The following is a 23,448-nucleotide window of genomic DNA, read 5'->3' as shown; positions in this document are numbered from 1 at the left end:
ACCGAGATACTACAGCTGGCTTCCAGACCCGAAGGGCGAAGCCGCAGACGCATTCCTACAGACCTGGCCCACCCTAGGAGCCTACGCCTTCCCACCATTCTCCATGATACCACGAGTAATACGATACGTACGCACCCACAGGATCTCTCTCATATTGATAACCCCCCTTTGGCAGAGCCAACCGTGGTTTCCAGATCTCCTGGAGATGTCCCACGGACACCCCCTACTACTCCCTGTCTTCCCACTACTTCTGACAGGGCCTCGGGGAGAACCACACCCCCTCATCCTGGACGGACAACTAGAACTGGTGGCCTGGACGATTTCAGGGGTTCCTGGGCAGTACACGGCCTATCACAATCGACTAAAGATCTCCTATGGGACTCATGGGCTCCAGGCACCAGGAAATCCTATATATCCGCTTGGACAGCCTGGAGTGATTGGTGTATGCAACGGGACTCCGATCCCTTTAATGCCCCTATCACGCTGATCCTTAATTACCTAGCCCATCTATTCACGCTAGGGCGATCTTACCGATCCCTCAACGTGATCAGATCAGCCATTTCAGCGGCTCACGTCCCGGTACAAGGCAGACCAGTGGGCCAGGATCCACTAATATGCCGATTACTACGGGGCGCTAAACTAACGAGACCACCAGCACCCAAATACTCTAATTTCTGGCAGGTAAACGTGGTGCTGGATTTCCTTAGGACTTGGCCAGATAACCATTATCTGTCACTGAAACAACTTTCAGCCAAGCTGACCCTGTTGCTATGCCTCGTCTCGTTCCGACGAGTATCGGACGTTAGAGCATTCGACGTAGACGGCTTCTCCCTCACTCCAGAAGGGGTTACCTTCTCCATTACAAGACGGACGAAATCGGACTCCACCTCCGTATCATACCCGTACTTCGGATCGGATCCCAAACTATGCGTAGTTAGGACGCTGATGAGATATACGGAAAGCACAGCCCCCCTCCGAAACAATTCGAAGGGCCAACTGCTGATTTCCTACGTACGACCTCACGGACCGGTGTCTCCGACCACACTGGCTAGATGGGTCCGCTGGCTACTAGCGCTGGCAGGGGTTGATGCTCATTTCGGCGCACACTCGGTCAGAGGGGCGGCTGCATCCCAAGCCTTCACGGCGGGCGCCTCCCTAACCGACATCATGCGCTGCGCAGACTGGTCACGAGAAAGCACTTTCAGGACTTTCTACTTCCGTCATGCATCTCATGCTTCCTTCACACTAATTAGTTCTAAGCTTTAAAAATGCAAATATGAAGCCTCCTGTCATGTGGTAAAATTGAAGATTATGTTAGCTTTAGTGTACTAATAATCTTAATTTTAGTAATGACAGGAGGCGAATATTTCCCACCCTATAGTACCCCACCCAGGTTATCCTCGGATCTGACGGGATCAGGGATTAGTGCTCAGGTAAGCATACTGACGATTGTCGATATATGTGGTCTGATCTAGACACTAGTTATTAACCATGTATGAATTGTATAACCTATCAGATTTCATCAGGTAGATGACGGGTTTGTCATATTGGTTTACGTTGTATTATACAGTACTATGTCTAACTGTATACTAGCCATCCTATAGCCATTAGTGTTCAGAATAATGTTTTGATATGCGGACATAATGCCACGCCAGAAACCTTTCACTTTTTTCTTTTCCTTTCAGCGTGAAAATCTCTACTGCGGGATAAAGAATCACCTTCAACACAGCCATACCATGGATCTTCCAAAGTTTATTCTACTACCATGTTATTGAATTGTTAACTTGATCTGTTTATATGTTTACTGTTATTTTTTCGCCTCAAAGAAAGAGGAAATGATGTCATAGACAGACCCTTTTATGGGCAGCATATCTTTTTTCTCATTGGTTGTTACTGTTACTATGCTGCTGGAGTTTTCAGTAAAGAAAGATATGCAAATATTCGCCTCCTGTCATTACTACAATTAAGATTATTAGTACACTAAAGCTAACATAATCTTCAATTGTCAATTATTATTCTGTTCTTCCTCTGAGGACCATATTGCATTACATTACATACATGAGAATATGACGGTCAGGTCATTTCAGAGCGGCTTTAAATTTGTCCCTCTAATTCCCCTTGGTTTTAGTTATATTAATTCATCTTTGCTTTTTAGTAGGGACTACTTTTTCTTATGGGGAATGTGATCTCTCTGTCATTTTTTGTCAATTGGCCCAAGCATAAGCCACGTTCCATTTCAGTTACTAAGCTCTTTTGGTCAAAAGAATCACACAGAAGGGCAAACTGCAGAGATCATTGTCTGCAGTTTGAGAAGAACAAACAGCAGTACTTGGATATTGAGAACCAATGCAAGGAAACATTTATTATAAATATAAAAATGGCGGGGATGGGTAATAATCATTAAGATATAATATATATAAGAAAGGTAGGAAACAAACACATGGCAGTACCACTTTAACCCCTTAAGGACTGAGCCAAATGTACACGTTGTGATCAAAACAAAACGTAAACAAAAACTGGAATTTGCGCTATATGTCTGTTCAGGCTTAATTCACCTCTTTCATATTATGTGCACCCACACTTATTATACATTTTATTCAGGGGAAACAGGGCTTTCATTTAACATCAAATATTTAGGTATGAAACAATTTAATATGAATAAAATATGAACAAAAATGGGAAAAAATAAGAATTTTAAAAAAATGTTTTAGTTCTACGTGACATTCTAACTGTGAGTGTCATAATACTGTTTGCTTTTACTGCAATAAAATACACATATTTTTATTAAGCAATGTCTCACATGTAAAACAGTACCCCCTATGTACAGGTTTTATGGTGTTTTGAGAAGTTACAGGGTCAAATATACCATGTTAAATTTTTCAGTTTTGTCACATTGAAATTCGCCAGATTGGTTACATTGCCTTTGAAACCGTATGGTAGCCCAGGAATGAGAATTACCCCAATGATGGCATACCATTTGCAAAAGTAGACAACCCAAGGTATTGTAAATGGGGTATGTCCAGTCTTTTTTAGTAGCCACTTGGTCACAAACACTGGCCAAAGTTAGTGTTAATATTTGTGTGTGTGTGAAAAATGCCAAAAACGAATTTGAACGCCAATTTTGGCGAGTGTGACTACTTAAAAAGACTGGACATACCCCATTTGCAATACCTTGGGTTGTCTACTTTTGCAAATGGTATGCCATCATGGGGGTAATTTTCATTCCTGGGCTACCGTACGGTCTCAAAGGCAACATAACCAACCTGGCGAATTTCAATGTGAAAAAACTGAAACGCAAGCCTTATCTTTGACTCTGTAACTTTTGAAAACACCATAAAACCTGTACATGAGGGGTACTGTTATACTCGGGAGACTTCGCTCAACACAAACATTAGGGTTTTAAAACTGTAAAATGTATCACAACAATTATATTGTCCATGTAAGTGCCATTTGTGTGTGAAAAATGCAAAATGTTTTACTTTCACTGACAATATCGTCGTTGTAATACATTTTACTGTTTTGAAACACTAATATTTGTCTTCAGAGTAAAACAGTACCCCCCATGTACAGGTTTTATGGTGTCTTGGAAAGTTACAGGGTTAACTATAGTGCTAGCAAATTAAATTCCCTGGACTTTTGGCCTGGGTTGTCAGGCAGGTCCCGCTAGTTGTAATTAATAAAATCCGTAGAATTATTATAAATATATCTATATCTATATATATATATCTATATAGAGATATATCTATAACATTTTAAAATAGAACGAATTTACACATTTATTTTTTTACGTATTTACATATTTTTTATTATTATTATTATTATATATATATATAAATGATATATATTATTTATTTATAAAATATTTTACCAGGAAAGATACATTGAGATTTCCTGGGTATATATTTAATCAATATCATTGTACGTGTATTTTGATATATATATTAATATTAAAATACACGTAGACGATAGATAGATAGATAGATATATATATAGAGAGAGAGAGATACATTTATATCTTTTATTTAAGTACTTAATGGTTTGGATAAGTCATTTTTTTATATTTTCTTTTATTTTTATTATTATTATTATTTTTTTTCTACTTTTTTTCTTCTTATTTTCTTCATCAGTTATTTTGTTATTCTTTATTTTTTTTCTACTATGGTTTGCTTATTTTTTTACACACGTCTTTTAGAGTGAGTATCCATCTAGGATCTTATGTGAATTACCATGTAGGGGATCATTAGTTGATAAATTGTTCAATTTTTGAGTCCTGGTAACTAAAATATATATAGTCCCCTCGAATGAATAAATCAGCCCCTGGGGGTATGCGAGTTTGTACCATTATCCCAGTTATGGGGATAAGTGAATTTACACTATAATCCCAGTTAATAAATAGGATGCTGACCATAACCTAGGTTTTCATTTAGATATGTATTGAATAATTATTTGTCCAATACAGTTCCTATATGTGGATACATTAGTCCGCATTGCTTATATAGTAATTAGGACTTTGACTAGTATCTAGGACTTTTGGACTCACATGGATGTGTGTTAGGCAACCATTTGTTTTTGAATATAGAGTTACCATTACTTATATGTTTAGAGGTAGTTTGCTTTGTCACATTGTCTGGCCATACCACCCCTCGGTAGCCATATGCCTCCCCTTCTATAATATATTGATTAGATAGAATATAGATTATGTTTGTTTTTCATGCATAAGTCACTTTGAATCGCTACTTCTGTTTGTATATACATACATAGAAAAAATATATATAAGCTTGTTTTTTTGCACGTCACTTTAAGAAGTTACCACAACATTAAGGCTTTCACATTATGAGCACTGTTTAGCACGTTTGCCTTTATATATCTCTGGGTAAATTTACAGTTACCCCTGTGTTCAGCATGTTACACCTTACCACCAATACAGTCATAGGTGTGTATAATATAGCTATTTACATGGATCGTGACACACGACAGGCTACTAATATGCCTTCACACACATTTTTCTATTTGTTTTCGTACATCACGATTGGTTTTGTAAGTTATTCATAGCTTCACCGGGTGTTACTAGGTCTCTGCAGCTACTAATATCTAGCTGCAGTATTGATACTGACTAATTGCCAAGTCAATATAAGGGCAAGTTTAAATAGACCACTGTTTTTTTCGATCAATTTACCCGTTTCCATGGTGACGGATTCATATGCACTTTGATACCGGAAGGGGATGAGCAGATAGCCACGCATGCGCAGAGGGGAGCGGTTCACGCCAGCACACAGGTGAAGGTGCTTGGGTAAGTTAGTTTCCTTATTTAAACTGAACATTGTACAATGTATTTTATGTCCTGAAGAAAGTTCACAACGGTGGACTGAAACGTCGACCCTGCTTTTTTGACACACTGGAATAAAAGTTTTTTTACTTTTTACCTATTGAAGTCCTTTAGTGCTAGCTTTTTTCATATGTTATATATATATATATATATATATATATATATATATATATATATTAATATTAAAATACACTTAGACAGTGTATGTATATATATGTATATATATTTATTTTTACACTGTTTTAACGTTATTTCATTTTATTTCCAGGCAGCAGGGGGAGTACCTGTCATTACCTGTCATTGGCTATGCCGTCCATGTGATCGTGAGGTCCTCGCAAGGACCTCGCGATCACATGGCCCAGGGGGGCCGAAGAGGACGGAGAAAGGCCTCCCTGGGATCCCAGGTGAGTACCCATACCGCGATCGCCGGTGGGATCACCAGCGACAGGGTAAGTAGAAAGGATGGCTTGGGCGTTCTATGCTGCCCTCTGGCGTTTAGAGCCGGTTCCCTAAGGACGGCATAGAATGCCCGCCGTCCTTAAGGGGTTAAAGAGCCTCTGTCACCGTGGGCCATCTTTGCATTTTCCCTTCTGGTGCAGAGGACAGTGAATGGTACAGTTGTGCTCAAAAGTTTGCATACCCTGGCAGAAATTGTGAAATTTTGGCATTGATTTTAAAACTATTACTGATCATGCAAAACAATGCATTTTCTTGAAGGATAGTGATCATATGAAGTCATTTATTAGCACAGTTATTTGGCACCTTTTTAAATCATAATGATAAAAGAAATCACCCAAATGGCCCTGATCAAAAGTTTACATAACCTTGAATGTTTGGCCTTGTTACAGACACACAAGATGACGCACGGGTTAAAATGGCAATTAAAGGTTAATTTCCCAGACTTGTGGCTTTTTAAATTGCAATTAGTGTCTGTGTATAAATAGTCAATGAGTGTTAGCTCTCAGGTGGATGCACTGAGCAGGCTAGATACTGAGCCATAGGGAGCAGAAAAGAACTGTCAAAAGACAGAGATCATATATATATATATATATATATATATAATGTCACGCCAAAGCTTCTTAAAGTCCAATCCGATACTCCTCATAGAGGAACTTTGAGGACTAAAAGAACATGCAACGCAACACTGCGCTCCTATAGGAATTTAGCTGTGATAATAGAGTTTGACTTGGTTCTCACAGCGAAAGCTCCTCAAGTTGCGGTCAGCCTGGTTTCCTATAATTTACATGATTTTAGAGCATCAAATTGAAAACAAAATTATGAAATATAAATCTGTACCTGAAACGCGCAAGATCCTCTTGTGAAACCAGGTTTTTTATGACTAGAAAACCATTCTCTTCATAGAACTGTCTCTGTTCCAAAGTCAGGACATTATTATTCAACGTGTATCTGGTGAGAGATTATTCAGAGCACAGATCAAAATTATGGTAGAAAGTACAAACTACAATTGCGGTCACGATTATTTTTACTGTAATTCCCAATCTCAATCTTCTAATAATTAGAAGCCACATAAATCCTAAAAATCCAAAAAGATTACCAAAATTACCTTGATGAGCTGAAGTGAAAGTAAACTTTTAAAATTTTACTATCTGGAAAAAAAAAAGCACTTAAGGTACACTACCGTGTTCGAAATACAAATGTGACAGGCCCAGAGAGTATTCTATCTCAGTATTAGTCAGTCTTGCTACGTTATGAACATTTTTACCACATAAGGACTGTATTCTATCATTATTGCGATTTACTTTTATGTGTCAGAATAATTAAACACAACAGTGTGTTCAGTAGTTTATTTTGGTTTTGTGCTGCCCTAGGCATGACTAAACTCAGGCACCCATTAACCTAAAGTTGCCCCACCCCTTCCTGTTTAATACCAACACAAACGTTGACAGACACATGCCCACACTGATGATACATACACAGACATACACTCACTGACAGACACAAAGTCATTGGCGCACAGTGTTTAACCAACACATACTTTCACTGGCATACACACACATCCTAACTGATTTGACACACTCTGACAGTCCATCAGGCCTCTCTACCTTGGAAGAGCTGGAGTGGGTTGTTTCCCAGGCGTCTAGTGTGGGTTTGCTCTTATCTTGCTGCTGCAAGGTAGCAGAGCAAGAAGAGCAAAGAGAAAAGCGCTCCCTCGCTGCCCGCCCACAATGGGCGCAGCCGGCTGCCTTTGGGGATGGGCCCTAGGGTAGCCAGTCGCCCAGCACTCGGGCCCCCATGACACGAGGCTAACACGGCATCTGCTCAAGTTGCTGGGAAGGCGTTTTTTTTCTGACTCCCTGATAAAGGACCACTATAGTGCCAGGAAAACATACTAGTTTTCCTGGCTCTATAGGGTCCTTGGGTCCCCCTCACCCTCTGGGCCCCCCTCCCGCCGGGCTCTAGGGTGAGGAAGGGGTTAATCCCTTACCTTTTTTCCAGCGCCGGGCTCCCTCAGCGCTGGGGACTCTCCTCCTCCTCCTTTTTCCGTCATCAGCTGAATGCGCATGCGTGGCAAGAGTCATACACACTGGTAAGACATGGGACATACTTACTGAAAGTCAGTTGGGTAGATGGCAGTTGAGACTTGACCAGAAACTGGGACAGCAACCTGAGGTATTAATTAAGGTCAATTAAGTACTAATAACAAGGTTATTGAATTTTTTTGTGATACAGATTATAAATCTTAAAGGGAAAAACAAACAAACCAGAACTGCATGGGCTTCTTTATTTTAATTTAACATCAACTATAGTAGCAGGGTATGAAAGCCAATCAGTAAGTTGTAATGCCTTGTGAAAATAACTTTAATAGGGTGAGGAGAGGGGGTAATGGCCTACTTACAAAAAACATTCGCTAGACCGCCAACTGTATAGAAATAAACTGAATTGTAAACTTTATGCTATACACACACACACACACACACACAGGTGATACTTGAAAAATTAGAATATCTAGCAAAAGTTCATTTATTTCAGTAATGCAATTTAAAAGGGGAAACTAATATATGAGATAGACGCATTACATGCAAAGCAAGATAGTTCAAGCCGTGATTTGTCATAAGTGCAATGATTATGGCTTACAGCTCTTGAAAACCCCAAATCCACAATCTCAGTAAATTAGAATATTACATGCAATCAATAAAACAAGGAGTGTAGATAGAACAATATCGGACCTCTGAAAAGTATAAGCATGCATATGGATTCAGTACTTGGTTTGGGCCGCTTTTGCATCAATTACTGCCTCAATGCGGCGTGGCATGGAAGCTATCAGCCTGTGTTATGGAAGACCAGGATGCTTCACTAGCGGACTTCAGCTCTTCTGCATTGTTCAGTCTCATGTCTCATCTTTCTCTTGGCAATGCCCCATAGATTCTCTATTGGGTTCAGGTCAGGCAAGTTTGCTGGCCAATCAAGCACAGTAATGCCACAGTCATTGAACCAGGCTTTCGTGCTTTTGGCAGTGTGGGCAGGTGCCAAGGTTCCTGATGGAAAATTAAGTCAGCATCTCCATAAAGCTCGCCAGCAGAAGGAAGCATGAAGTGCTCCAAAATCTTCTGGTAGATGGCTGCGTTAACCCTGGACTTAATGAAGCACAGTAGACCAACATCAGCAGATGACATGGCTCCCCAAATCAACACAGACTGTGGAAACTTCACACTGGACTTCAAGAATCATGCAGTGTGTGCCTCTCCATTCTTCCTCCAGACTCTGGGTCCTTGGTTTCCAAATGAGATGCAAAAGTTGCTCTCATCAGAAAAGAGGACTTTGGACCACTGAGCAACAGACCAGGTCTGTTTTTCTTTAGCCCAGGTAAGACGCTTCTGATGTTGTTTGTTGTTCAGGAGCGGCTTGACAAGAGGAATAAGACATCCGAAGCCCATGTCCAGGATCAGTCTGTGTGTGGTGGCTCTTGATGCACTGACTCCAGCCTCAGTCCACTCCTTGTGAAAGTCCCCAACACTTTTGAATGGCCTTTTCCTGGCAATCCTCTGCAGGCTGCGGTTATCCCTGCTGCTTGTGCACCTTTTTCTTCCACACTTTTGCCTTACACATAACTTTCTTTTAATGTCCTTTGAGACAGAACTTTGGGAACATCCAACTTCCTTCGCAATTACCTTTTGAGGCTTTCCCTCCTTATGGAGGGTGTCAATTATGGTCTTCTGCACAACTGTCAGGTCAGCATGATTGTGATTCCTACTGAACCAGACTGAGAGACCATTTAAAGGCTCAGAAACCCTTTGCAGGTTTTATGGCTTACTTAGCTGATTAGGGACACTGTGAGCCTAGAATATTGCACCTTTTCACAATATTCTAATTTATTTAAATTGCGGATTTGGGGTTTTCATGAGCTGTAAGCCATAACCATCGCACTTATGACAAATCATGGCTTGAACTATCTTGCTTTGCATGTAATGCATCTATCTCATATATTAGTTTCCCCTTTTACGTTGCATTACTGAAATAAATGAACTTTTGCACGATATTCAAATTTTTCGAGTATCACGTGTAAATATATATAGATAGATCAATCTATCTCTATCTTAACTCTACACTGATCAGCCACAACATTAAAAACACTGACAGGTGAAGTGAAGATCATTGCTTATCCAGTAGGTATGGATCACGTCAGGTCCTGGGGCTCTTTGTATGGGATACTCATTGTTGAATATCCCCCACTGTGATGGTGACTGGTTCCTGTTCTAGTAGCATGCAGTGGTCTGCTTTCAGGTCTCGTAGCCACTGGACCTCTTTGTTTTGGGAGGCTTCTTTCTTCCAGTACTGGATTGGTTTACAGCATTGTTTTTCCTTCACCCTGATCTAGTCAAGCAGTTGCAGGGCTACCAATGCTGTGGCATATGTGAGCTTGTTTGACTCATTGATGGTGTTGGTTGGGATTGTGGACAGCACCTCATTAACCACTGCTAGCATACTGTCTGGGTGATAATTGGTAATCTTGTCCGGTGGTCAAAGACTGCTAGCTTTTTATGATCATCTTGCTTATATCTGCTGTTACTCCATCTGGGAGCAGAGATTCAGTTGGTAATGTCACTGCCGTAGAACTGGGAAATCCAGGTTTGCATCCTCGTCAGACCAGTAAGTGTCCTTGGTCAAAACACTTGATTATATATACCTACACACCTCAATAATATGAGAGGAATACGAACCAAGAGAGTCATGCCGGCTCAGACGCGCCGATGCCAGGGAACCAAGTGGACTATATCCTTGGTATATATGTTACCTAAAGTACTCCCTGGTCCCTCATTATCAGGAATGTTACATGGAAGCAGTATTTACAAATGTAATAAATACTGAAACAATTTTCTTCTTTTATTGAAGAAATAACAGCAGAATATGGCAATATCATTCACAAAACAACTGCAGAGAATTGACAAGAGAATTTCCATGCCAATCCTTCAGTTTTCAGTTTAGTGAATAACCCTCAATGGGTTGTGGCTAGGCCCAAAAGTATGCAATTACATACATAGGAGCGTTGCAAGGTGGACTAAGAGTGGTAATGGTCAACAGGTGTGTGAGCGGTACCCTGCGGGCGTAGGAGACAGACTGTCACAGATGCCAGCTTACTGGCCATCAGTCAGCTCCTCCAGCAGGTGCAACATATGGTTTGCTCTGGATGCTAAACAATCAAACAATAAGCCCACAACCCAAGGTATTGCAAACGGGGTATGTCCAGTCATTTTTAGTAGCCACTTAGTCACAAACACTGGCCAAATATTAGTTTTTTGCTTTTTTCACACAAAAACAAATATGAACGCTAACTTTGGCCAGTGTTTGTGACTAAGTGGCTACTAAAAAAGACTAAACATACCCCACGTTCAATACCTTGGGTTGTCTACATTTTCAAATGGTATGCCATTATGGGGGTAATTCTCATTCCTGGGCTACCACACCGTCTCAAAGGTAACATTACTAATCTGGCAAATTTCAATTTGAAAATGGAACGTTCTATATTTGATCCTGTAACTTTCCAAAACACCATAAAACCTGTTAATGGGGGGTACTGTTGTACTTGTGAGACATAGCTGATTACAAATATGTGCATTTTGTTGCAGTAAAACCTAACAGTATTATGACATTTACAGCTAAAATGTGAGGCGGAACGACAAATTTAAATTTTTTTTTTTTAAATTTCTCAGTTTTTATTTTATTTTATTCATAATAAATTGTTTCATATACAAATATTTTATATGAAATTAAAGCCCTGTTTCTCCTGAACAAAATGATATATAATAAGTGTGGGTGCATTTAATATGAAAGAGGTGAATTACGGTTGAACAGACATATAGCGCAAATTCCAGTTTTTGTTTACGTTTTGTTTTGATCAGAACGTGTACTATTGACTCCGTCCTGAAGGGGTTAAAGCACGTTATTCCAAACAATTTAGGAATGTTAGGTGATTTATGCCCTTTATGGATTAAAACCAGACTCTGCATCAACTATGTAATTTTCCATGGGAGTTTTGCCATGGATCCCCCTCCGGCATGCCACAGTCCAGGTGTTAATCCCCTTGAAACAACTTTTCCATCACTATTGTGGCCAGAAAGAGTCCTTGTGGGTTTTAAAATTCGCCTGCCTATTGAAGTCTATGGCGGTTCGCGAACATTTGCAGAAGTTCGCGTTCGCTGTTCGCGAACGGAAAATTTTATGTTCGCGACATCACTACACTGGAACACTAAATTTCAATGTATACTCTCCCTGGAAAGCAAGGGAGGATAAAGTATGTGAACATAATACATCTATCTCCCCACACTGCAACCCTTACCTTCCTCTAACACACTACAGCCCCAGTTCCACACAAAAATACATAACAGCCTGTATCCACAACATGGCACACATTCTGCAGCGACTAGTTGCCACACACACACACTACAGCCCTATTACCCTCCTGCACAAACAACTCTTCAAGCACACTATACCACAAACAGCATACCACATACCACAAGCATTTTTTCCCCCATGTAAAAGCTTTACACAAGGGCTCTGTGCCAGGGCCGGACTGGAAAAAGAATTTGGCCAGAGAGCTTGTTTTTTTCATCACCAATGACAAGCATTCCCCCCTCTCAAAGTGGACATGTTGGGTCAATGCTTTTCAAGGGCAGCCCATGCGCAGTAGCCCTGGTGAAGAGCTGTTGCATGAGAAAAGGGCCCTGTATTTGTTCTGCGCAGCGCAAGCAAGTTTATTAACATGCTTGCGCTGTGTTTGCTTGTGACTTGTTTCTGGTGTCTCCATAAGTGGGATACCAGAGGACAAGAGGATCAGGAAATTATAATGTCTGTTTGGAACCTGCTTGTGGGATTGTGTGTGTAGAGTGAGTTGATGGTGGTGTAACGTTTTGTGTAAATGTCAGTCTCGGTGTGTAGTGAGAGTGTGTGTGTGTGTGTGTGTGTGTGTGTATAGAGGATCCAGAGTTTTGTACAGGATTTAGTGTGTCTATAAGGGGTGTAATGCGTGTCTGGAATGTGATGTGTGAAGGGCTCTGTGGGGAGGGGGGGGGGGTGCCGTAAGTGTGTGTGTGTGAGGTGTGTGTTTGGGAGGACGGATTGCAGTGTGTGATTGGGTGCAGTGTATGTGTGTTTAGGTTACAGTGTGGTGAGATTAAAGCATATACATGTGTATTTTTTATTTTAATTAAAAAATATAGTTTATATCCCACCTCCCTTCTTACCTTTGCTCAGGGAGGGGGGATATTGCTTGTAATCTCTGGTGGTCCGGTGGTGAGGCCCTTGTGGTCCTACTGGGGAGTGAACTCTAACCGGTGGCTCCTCTGGCTAGAATTCACTCTCGGAATCGGAACGTTACCACGGTAACCACGGCAACACTCCGACCTTGCAAAAGGAGAACCGGGAGGAGCTGCAGGCTACAGCTCCACTGGGTCCTCTCTCTCTCTCTCCTTTCCCTCCCGTGTTGCTGGCTGCCCATTTTAATGTCTGTGGGCCAGTGAGGGAGATCCCTGATCTCCCTACAGGACCACGAAGACACACAGCAGGGCCGGCGCATGAATAGCACTGGCCCTGCAGGGGAGATCCTGTGATCTCCCATGATGGCCTCGGCGCATGGTCAACGCGGCCCACCAGGCATTTTCCCAGTTTGCCCGATGGCCAGTCCGGCCTGCTCTGTGCATGCGTTGCCCTAGAGGGGCACTGCATTGAGAAAGTAGCAAAATGCAGCACAGCCAATTTGGAGAATATTTCCAGTTTGGCTATTTTAGCCTTAAATTTGAAATCTAGTTTAAATTCACAACTATTCTGACATTTGTGAATAAGCCCACAAGTTGCAAATTTCTAGGCCCATACACCCTGTTCCGAATTATTATGCAAATAATATTTTTCTCATTTACCTAAATAATTGATGTAAATAACAGTCAGCATAATTCTCATGTTATCAACTATGTTGTTTGTTTGCAAGATGTCAGAATAGCCTCCCAGAGCTGCTGTTTGGATGTAAACTGCCTCCCACCCTCATAGATCTTCTGCTTGAGGATGCTCCAAAGGTTCTCAATAGGATTGAGGTCAGGGAAGAATGGAGGCCACACCATGACTCTCTCCTTTTATCCCCATAGCAGCCATTGATGCAGAGGTATTCTTTGCAGCATGAGATGGTGCATTGTCAGGCATGAAGATGATTTTATTACGGAAAGCATAGTTCTTCCTTCTGTACCAGGGAAGAAAGTGGTCAGTCAGAAACTCCACATACTTTGCAGAGGTCATCTTTACACCTTTGGGGACCCTAAAGGGGACGACCAGCTCTCTTCCCATGATTCTGGCACAAAAAATGACTCCACCACCGCCTTGCTGACGTCGCAGCCTTGTTGGAACAGAGTGGCCATCCACCAACCATCTACTACTCCATCCATCTGGACCATCCAGGGTTGCATGGCACTCATCAGTGAACGGGACTGTTTGAAAATTAGTCTTCATGTATTTTTCTGCCCAATGCAGCCGTTTCTGCTTGTGAGCATTGGTTAGTGGTGGCCGAATAGAAGGTTTATGCACAGTTGCAAGACTCTGGAGGACTCTACACCTTGATGTCGATGGGACTCCAGAGGCACCAGCAGCTTCAAATATCTGTTTGCTGCTATGTAATGGTATTTTAGCAGCTGCTCTCTTGATCCGATGCATGGATCTGGCAGAGATCTTCCTCAATGTGCCTTTATCTGCACGAACCCGTCTGTGCTCTGAATCCGCCACAAATCTCTTAATAGTGTAATGATCACGCTTAAGTTTTTGTGAAATATCTAATGTGTTCATACCTCATCCAAGGCATTGAACTATTTCACTCTTTTCGGCAGCAGAGAGGTCCTTTTTCTTCCCCATATTGCATGAAAACGGTGCTCTGCTTAATAACGTGGAACACCCTCCTTTAGCAGTTTTTCCTTAACCCCTTAAGGACACATGACATGTCATGATTCCTTTTTATTCCAGAAGTTTGGTCCTTAAGGGGTTAAATTGGGCTTACCTGGCAATCAAATTATCACAGGTGTCCAAGATTGTTTTCCGTGATCAAAAGAGCCCTGAGACACAATGCCATCCATGAGTTAAACTGAAAAACAAAATATTTAATCTTTGTGGCACTTAACCAGGCTAGCGGTATTCCCGAGCGTGACTCGGGGTTAATTTTCGCTGCCAGAAGCGGTAACCCCGAGTCATGCTCGGGGTAGATAACAGAGCTGGCAGCGGAGTCTCCTTACCTTCTCCTTGCGATCCAGCGATGTCCCCACGCTGTGATTGCCGGTGAGAGCCCCGGCGGATGCCTCCATCTGACTTCCTGGTTCCGTCTCTGTGAGCCGCAGAGGCTCATGGGGGCGGAACTGGGCGGGTAATTCAAATGTTTCAAGCATAAAAGTGACACACACACATAAAGTTAGGTGATACAGTGAAATCCTGTCAGATTACATTGTATCACCTCAGATTTGACACAGTATCACCTCAGATTTGAAATTTGATCACCCTACACTGCCTGCCCTTTTTGCTGTAATTTCTGCCCATAAAATACATTTTTTACCATGGCATCAAAGCGTCACTTTAGCATCTCCAAAGCGGGTTTGGATCAGATGAGTGACATCGGCAGCGACACAGAGCCCCTCGCAGAATTGAGCGACTGCGATAGCGATTCGTGGCAAGATTCGTCATCCGACTCTGACAGTGACCAGAGAAGTGGCGACAGCGACGATTCTGCACCCGAGCTCAGTGATGTGCGCACTTGGTGCCTTATTGATTGCGGTATGGATGAGGTACCGCCGCCAAGATTTCCGTTTACTGGATCACCTGGGATGAAGGTAGACGTTGAGCACAATGATCCTTTGGCATACCTAAAATTATTTCTCACAGATGACGTCATTGAAAAGATTGTCACGGAGACAAATCGCTACAACGAGCAGCAATCAGCTACTCTGCATAGCAAGTTTTCCAGGAACAGAAAATGGGAACCGGTGACTAAAGAGGACATCTGGAAGTTTCTGGGGCTAATACTTCTTCAGGGGGTGGTGGGGAAACCCATGCAGAAATGGTACTGGACTACCAATAAATGGCTGGCAACCCCATTTTTTGGCACCATCATGTCAGAGTACCGATTTTCCCTCATAATGAAGAATTTGCACTTCACCAACAACGAGGAATTTGACGAAGCCACACATCCAGCGCCAAAACTCAAGAAGATCTGGGACGTATACCAAATGATCCTAAAAAATTTCCAGCAGGCCTATGTGCCAGATAGAGACATCAGCATTGATGAAAGTCTGATGGCTTACAAGGGACGCCTCAGCTGGATTCAATACATCGCATCCAAGAGAGCACGGATTGGAATAAAATCCTATATGCTCTGCGAGTCTGCCACTGGCTATATATGGAATTCCGTCATATACACCGGTAAAGGAACACAATTCAACCCCAAGTACAGCGGCTATGGGATGGCAACGTCATCAGTCCTTACACTGCTTGAGCCATTGCTGAATCAGGGGTATTGTGTGACAACGGACAACTTTTACACATCGCCTGAGCTGTACGAGTTTCTGATAAAACACAAGACTGATGGATATGGAACCGTTAGGGCCAACCGACGTGACCTGCCATCTATGTTTGCCAAGAAAAAACTGAAAACAGGAGAAATGGTTGCCTGGCAGAAAGGAAAGATGATGGCAATGCGTTGGCGTGACAAAAAAGACGTATGCCTAATGAGTACAGTGCATAACACCTCCACTGCCATGGTCCACACAAGAGGTGGGAAAGATGTCATGAAGCCACAACTTGTGATTGACTACAACAACACCATGGGAGGAGTCGATAGAGCTGATCAGGCGATGACATTTTATCCGGCTATGCGGAATCAACAAAAAAAATATTACAAAAAAATCTTCAGGCATCTACTGGAACAATGCCTCTGGAATGCCTATATACTGCACAGAGGAAAGAGTGACAAGCCTCTTGTTCATTCTGACTTTATCTGGAAGGTGGCGGAGCAGATTTTTGTGAACTACCAAACGGCATCAGTGGCCGTGAACAGATCTGGACGTCGTGCTGTTGACGTTGTCAACCCAGAACGCCTGACTGGTCGTCACTTTATGGATTACATCCCGCCAACCGCAAAAAAGGCAGCACCTACAAGGATGTGCGTAGTTTGCTGCTCAAAGCGAGATAGCAATGGAAAAAAAATCCGAAAGGAAACCAGATTCCATTGCCCTGATTGTGATGTCGGTCTATGTGCAGTCCCATGTTTCAAAATTTACCACACCCAGGATGTTTACTGAATTTTCTTTGTTTGACAAATTTCATTATTTATTACATTATTGAATAAAATTATATTATTTATTAGATTATAATTCATGATTTTATGTTTCGAACTTTATCACATCTGAGAGTACTTTTGGTCAGGTTTAAGAAAGTAATTACTGGCCTACAATACATAACACCAAATTTCCATGCAAAAAAATGGTAACGCTTTTGGTACAAAATTCCTGACATAATCATACCGCCAGGGAGGTTAAATAGAATTTGCATAATAACTTGGAACAGGGTGTATAGCCAAACTGGACCAAAAAAAAAAAATATCTAACTACTTTTTCCAGGTCGTTACATTGGCATAAATATTGCAATTTCCTTAACAATTCACCTCCCTTCCCTTAAGTAAATCGATCCCCTTTAGCATACTTGAGAAAAAACAGTGAACAGGGGAGGCAAGCCTCTAACATATAACGCCCAAATAAATAGGCATCAATGACCGGGTCCAAACCTACCCAGTACCTAGTGGAGTCTCCAGGGGCCTAACCCCAAATAGTATAAACAAACAAGAAAAAATAGCACACACTCAGAAATGTACAGCTGTAACAAGCAGATGCACAGAACTGAGTATGACAGGAAAGATTAAAGTAGTCTCACGTGAAATGAAAAATACTGAATAATGCTGGATATTATGATAAAAAATAGAGAATATCTAAAGCCCCTATTTAAATATAACGGCCAAATCTATACATATAGTACAAAGACAGTCCAAACAAAGCTTTAATAAATCAGGCTAGATACTGTCATAGATATATACAGTAGGTATACCCAGTATGGAAAGGTTAAAGGGGCAAGTGACATGTGTATATATACACACAATCTAACTACCACAAAAAACAAAAAATAGAACAAAGAGTCAAACACATATAGATCACCAGCAATATTCCTAGTGAATATATGGACAAATATAGTAATCTCAAAATGTCCATATAAACAAAAAATATTAAATATCGGAATGTGGTGAAATATGCATAAAGAATACTCATATACAGAGGTAAAGAAAGATGAAAAACGAATAATAGATATCGTGGAGCTTAGAATGCCCACGGCATATCTATAAACAGGATAGTATACAGAGTAGATAGAAGGAAACAATACATAAATGTGGCACAGCTGTTAGAATGAATGCTGCCTAAAGACCACAATGTATCCAGTAAGTAAATATACTCAGTATAGGTAGTTTACTGAGTATATTTACTTACTGGATACATTGTGGTCTTTAGGCAGCATTCATTCTAACAGCTGTGCCCACATGTGTGTATTGTTTCCTTCTATCTACTCTGTATACTATCCATGTTTACAGATATGCCGTGGGCATTCTAAGCTCCACGATATCCATTATTCGTTTCTCATGATTTTTACGTCTGTATACGAGTATTCTTTATACATATTTCACCACATTCCTCTATTTAATATTTTTTGTTTATATGGACATTTTGAGATTACTATATTTGTCCATATATTCACTAGGAATATTGCTGGTGATATATATGTGTTTGACTCTTTGTTCTATTTTTTTTTTTTTTTTTTTTTTTGTGGTAGAGTTAGATTGTATATATACACATCTGTCACTTGCTCCTTTTACCTTTCTATACTGGGTATACCTACTGTATATATCTATGACAGTATCTAGCCTGATTTATTAAAGCTTTGTTTGGACTGTCTTTGTACTATATGTATAGATTTGGTCATTATATTTAAATAGGGGCTTTAGATATTCTCTATTTTTTATCATAATATCCAGCATTATTCAGTATTTTTCATTTCACGTGAGACTACTTTAATCTTTCCAGTCATACTCAGTTCTGTGCATCTGTTTGTTACAGCTGTACATTTCTGAGTGTGTGCTATTTTTTCTTGTCCCTTTAGCATACTTGCCTACGCCTATATGCCCCATATACACACAACCAAAGCTTTTTGCTCCCTTGATTAACGTTTAATTACTATTTCAGTTTCATGTCCCTCTTCCAACTTCAGAATCTCATTTAGGCCATGAACTGTTCTACATATGCACCTTAGTATTTTATAAACCTTTTTGCAACTCAAACTGACTATTTGCAGCTGAATTCTCTGACTAGGAACCTTTATTCTCAACAAATGCCTCTAACAGTATCTGTTTATGAATTTCTGAAATCAGGTTCTAAATGATCACAGAACTCAGATGTATGACGCAGATAGAGAAACTTTGTTGTGTATGAGAGTCTTCATGTTATCTAGAAAATAAATCGGGTACCAAGTCCATGAGCCAGCCACCTGTATAAAAATCAAGTACAAGGTAAGAGACTGGATTTCATACGGTTTACATTAAGGTCAAACACAACAATTTCCTTTCTCCTATAACTGACTCCTAACAGTCACCCAGTGTTGCTGCCCTTTGTAACACTTGTCATGGTTGTCCTTTCACCTACATACGGTGTATCAATTTGCATTTTTCTATACCTAAACTAATAACCCCCATTATACACACCACAGAGAAAGTTTATTATGTTATAAAAACAACAAAAGTTATTTTAATTTCGGACTCTGAAATTGGTATCTGGAAAAAAAAAACCAGATGGCCCTAAATTAAAGCAATGTATATTTCTGTATAGATGTACATATTTGCTGGTTACTTCCTGGTTTGGTAGCTGTAATGCAATTGACAGAAATTATAACAACCTGCACAGACACACCAGCATTCAGGAATAAATCACCCTGACTGATAGTCTGGAACAAAATCTAATACTTTTCAAAGATCAGAAAAAAAAAAAAAGAAAAAACCCTCCGATCTCTAAAGTGATCTTTCTGTGGTGTATTTGGGGGGAGATGACTGTCTAATTGGGGGTATCCAAAAAGATTCCCCAAATACTGTAAAACTACAGCTCCCATGGTGCTTAAACAGAAGCTAGTGATCTCAGCCATAGATGCTCTGCACAGGATTGTTTACTACAGACATGATATAAAGTACATTTCAAATATAGCTACCTTCATAAAAATAGCTCCGAATAGTACTGCAAACAGACTGCTTTCCAGTAACAGGCCGCCAATGGAGGGGTATTCCTCAATATCTAATGTAAACAATGCCTGGCCAGCTGGCAGACCCAGCTAAAATGTGCTTATTGCTGGGAAACCATTTACTACAATCACTGACTCTATATTTACCATGGGGTAAAAACATCACCTTGACATACAGCAGCTATACAGTGTTATTTATACCCCCCCCCCCCCCCCCCCCATGCAGCAGCTATACAGTGTTATTTATACCCCCCATGCAGCAGATATACAGTGTTATTTATATCCCCCCCCCCCCCATGCAGCAGCTATACAGTGTTATTTATACCCCCCCCCCCCCCATGCAGCAGCTGCTATACAGTGTTATTTATATCCCCCCACCTCCTATCTCCCCATGTCCTATCTACAAGCAGCACTCTGGGCTCAGAACACAGAGGTCGCCGCTTCCAGCATGCCCCGCGCGCAGTGTAAAGGATACGAGGTGCCGCTGTAGGACGGCCAGTCTTCCGGGGCCCCCGGGGAAGGTGCTGCGGGTCTGCATGGCGCTCATACAGTGACGCTCCGGTTACACCGACACTGGGCGAACCTGGCTGCAGCCTGTCAGCCTTATTACACTCTCCCGCTGTAAGACCCTCCTCTCAAGGCGCCGCCCCGAGCAAAGTCCGCCGCACAGTGGAGGAGAGATAGCGAGACATAGCCCATATATTACATAATAGAGCGGGGCAGCACGATGGTTATCAGAGTATTACATAATGGGTTTAATAATACTCAGCTCTGGTCACAGCCTGCGTGTTTTAGGATCAGTTTGCCATTTGGATTAAAATTCACTACAATTCGGAGTTTAGTAAATAGCCCTAATGGTTGCTGTATGTAGAGAGGGTGTAAGCAAAGCTATGGAACTACAGTACATGTTAAGTTGTAGACCATCACCTATCTGGAAATTACAATGCTGAATAAAACACTGAATATCACCCAGGGCCGGACTTGGGATACAAAGCAGCCCTGGAAAAAAAAATCTATGCCAGCCCCATAAGTCATTGCGCCATATATTGTCGCATGTAATATGTAAGGCTATGTCTTGCCACCCCATATGATTGAGTAATATTGTGGTGGAATCTCAGTAAAAATAAATTTACTAGGACAAGATTGCCATGTGGCATATGTGTAAATGTTGTATCAGTTAGTTAGTTACACGTAGCTAAGATACAATCAACACCATATTGAGCAAATGCAGGAATGCAGAAACTGAAAACACTTCCCCTCCTCCATTGTTCTGGGTGAGCCATGTGGTCTAATAGGTAAGGGAAGTTAGGCTTTGTTCAGCTGATTGTGTAAAGAGTATATGGGGGTAGAGTTAACTATAGAAGGAGCTATATGTCTATATCATGCATTTACACAGTCAGTTCTGGGCTCAGATCTTGTTGTATTTTGGTGACATAAGTCCCTCTGAGCCCCGGTCGGTGAATCGAATAAAGAATCTCTTCCTTCCTGAAGAAACCTGTGTCCATCTCTCTGTGCTTGGCTTCCGTCAGTTTCTCCGGTATCATTTGGTGCATTGGGCCGGGAAGCTCATCGTTCAACGGTAGCTGAGAAGCAGAGGCGTGAGACGGTCTATCTTTGCCCACGTTCTCTACGGCTGCACCCCTGAACTTCTGCGTGGACCTCCCTTCGTCTCGGCGCCACTGGTCTTTTGTCCAGGAGATCATCGGCCTCTACGTAGTAAGTGCTGGGGTGTCCCCGTCGATGAGTGTGAACCCAGGTTCAGGAACGAGGAGGTAAGACAACTGCTGTTTTAGACGGCAGACCCACTAGGGGTATACCGATTGTGCGGTAGGCCCAAAAGGGGTTTAAATCTGTGTATGGAATCTGCCCCCTCTGTCGGAGGGAAGGAGCGAAGGCGCACCGCTCAATTGAACGCTCTTTAGTAAGACCGTTTGATTTGGTTAGTCAGGCGGGGTTCTGGTGTAAATAGCCCTAGCCGGACACCGGTGTCTTGTCTAGACTAGCGTTCTAGGGTGTATATTACGTTCGCTAGGTCGGAGGGACCGGGAGACTAAGCGGCGTCTGTGTAAATTCGGTTCGCTAGCTCTCAACCTATCTTGGCTAAGTGGGAAGGCGTGTAAATTTGGAACCCACTAGATTTTTGATAGTAATCGACTAAGAGGCGTCTGTGTAAATTCGGTCCTCTAGCTCGCTATATGTGGTGCTTGGGCAGTGTGGCTAACCAAAACGGATGTATATAGTTTTAGGTAGTCCATTCAAGGTACTGGCCAATAGTTTAGTTGGGATTGTAAATGTGTTAAAGATTGTTTAGTAAAGTGTATATCTTGTTAGATAGCGCGAGCTCAGCCGTCTAGCGAGAGTGTTAATAGTGTGTTGCTGTATCATAGTGCACGGTACCATAACCCTGTATATTTACTGACATTGTATATAAGTACTAATCATTGTCGTCTAATGCATGTTTAACACCATAACCACTAATAATTGTATTGTGACCTTAAATTGTGCTTTGACTTATGCTAACCGTACTGTAACCGCTATTTGTAAAAGACGATGTTACTGGCGTGTGTTATAGACAGGTAATTCATATATAGAGAATTATAGCGTGGGTGACTGTATAGTTTCGCCAAAGGGCACAGTATTAGTTACTTAGTGACTGGTGTAACAGCTGTGTGTGTACGGGAATTCCCTGTATGTTTTGTTGTATGAGTTTGACCTAGTAACTGTGCCACATGGTGCTGTTGCCAGGGAAACAAATGTGACTGTTGTAGGTGTGTTTGTTGTGTTTCTTTGAATTAGACGCTCCGTTGCTAAGTATGGCAGCGCCGATTTAAAGATTGTTGATCCCTTAGAATGTATGCTAAATAACTTTAAAAAGGGATATAATGTGTGTGATTTTGGGGACTACCTTATGTAGTAGAGAATGACCAGTTTTTGACTGTTAACACAGTTTGTGTTACTAGATGGTTATCAAAACTGGTCTGTCCATCCCCAATGGAATCTGACCCATCTGACCATCCCTCAACTAAATTCTTTAGCAAAAACTGGTGCAGCTGGTATGTTCCCCTGTGCTCTAATTGTCTCTGGCTCTCAGATGCCTGTCCCCTCCTATTTCTGTGCCTACCTACCCCCCCAACTGGTTCTTTGTATTCAGTTTTATTATTAGCAGTCAAAATTGTGAGGAGAATTCTTAATAACAGTAACTGAATCCACTGAAATCAGATAATTCTCAGCAATTACAAAACACCATAACCACTGAAAACACCATAATCACTGAAAACACCATAATCACTGAAAACATCATAACCACTGATAATACCATA

General features: G+C 41.5%; 1 protein-coding gene across 1 annotated transcript in view; it reads right to left on the bottom strand.

The window, feature by feature from the left end:
• PHYH (phytanoyl-CoA 2-hydroxylase) overlaps nucleotides 1-20,770 on the bottom strand; it is a 40,411-nt gene extending 19,641 nt beyond the window's left edge. Inside the window, exons 1-3 of the mRNA XM_063448218.1 lie at nucleotides 20,604-20,770; nucleotides 7,897-7,952; nucleotides 6,623-6,733 (exon numbers count right to left, since the gene is read on the bottom strand). Coding sequence (XP_063304288.1) covers nucleotides 6,623-6,733; nucleotides 7,897-7,952; nucleotides 20,604-20,675 — 239 coding nt within the window. The 5' untranslated portion in view covers nucleotides 20,676-20,770. The remainder of the gene's footprint in view (nucleotides 1-6,622; nucleotides 6,734-7,896; nucleotides 7,953-20,603) is intronic.
• Between the last annotated feature and the right edge of the window lie 2,678 nt (nucleotides 20,771-23,448).

The sequence above is a fragment of the Pelobates fuscus genome, chromosome 3 (assembly GCF_036172605.1).
Source record: "Pelobates fuscus isolate aPelFus1 chromosome 3, aPelFus1.pri, whole genome shotgun sequence".
In the NCBI taxonomy this organism is placed as follows: Eukaryota; Metazoa; Chordata; class Amphibia; order Anura; family Pelobatidae; genus Pelobates; species Pelobates fuscus.
Note: the sequence above shows the minus strand (reverse complement) of the source record. Positions and strands in the feature narration are given on the sequence as shown.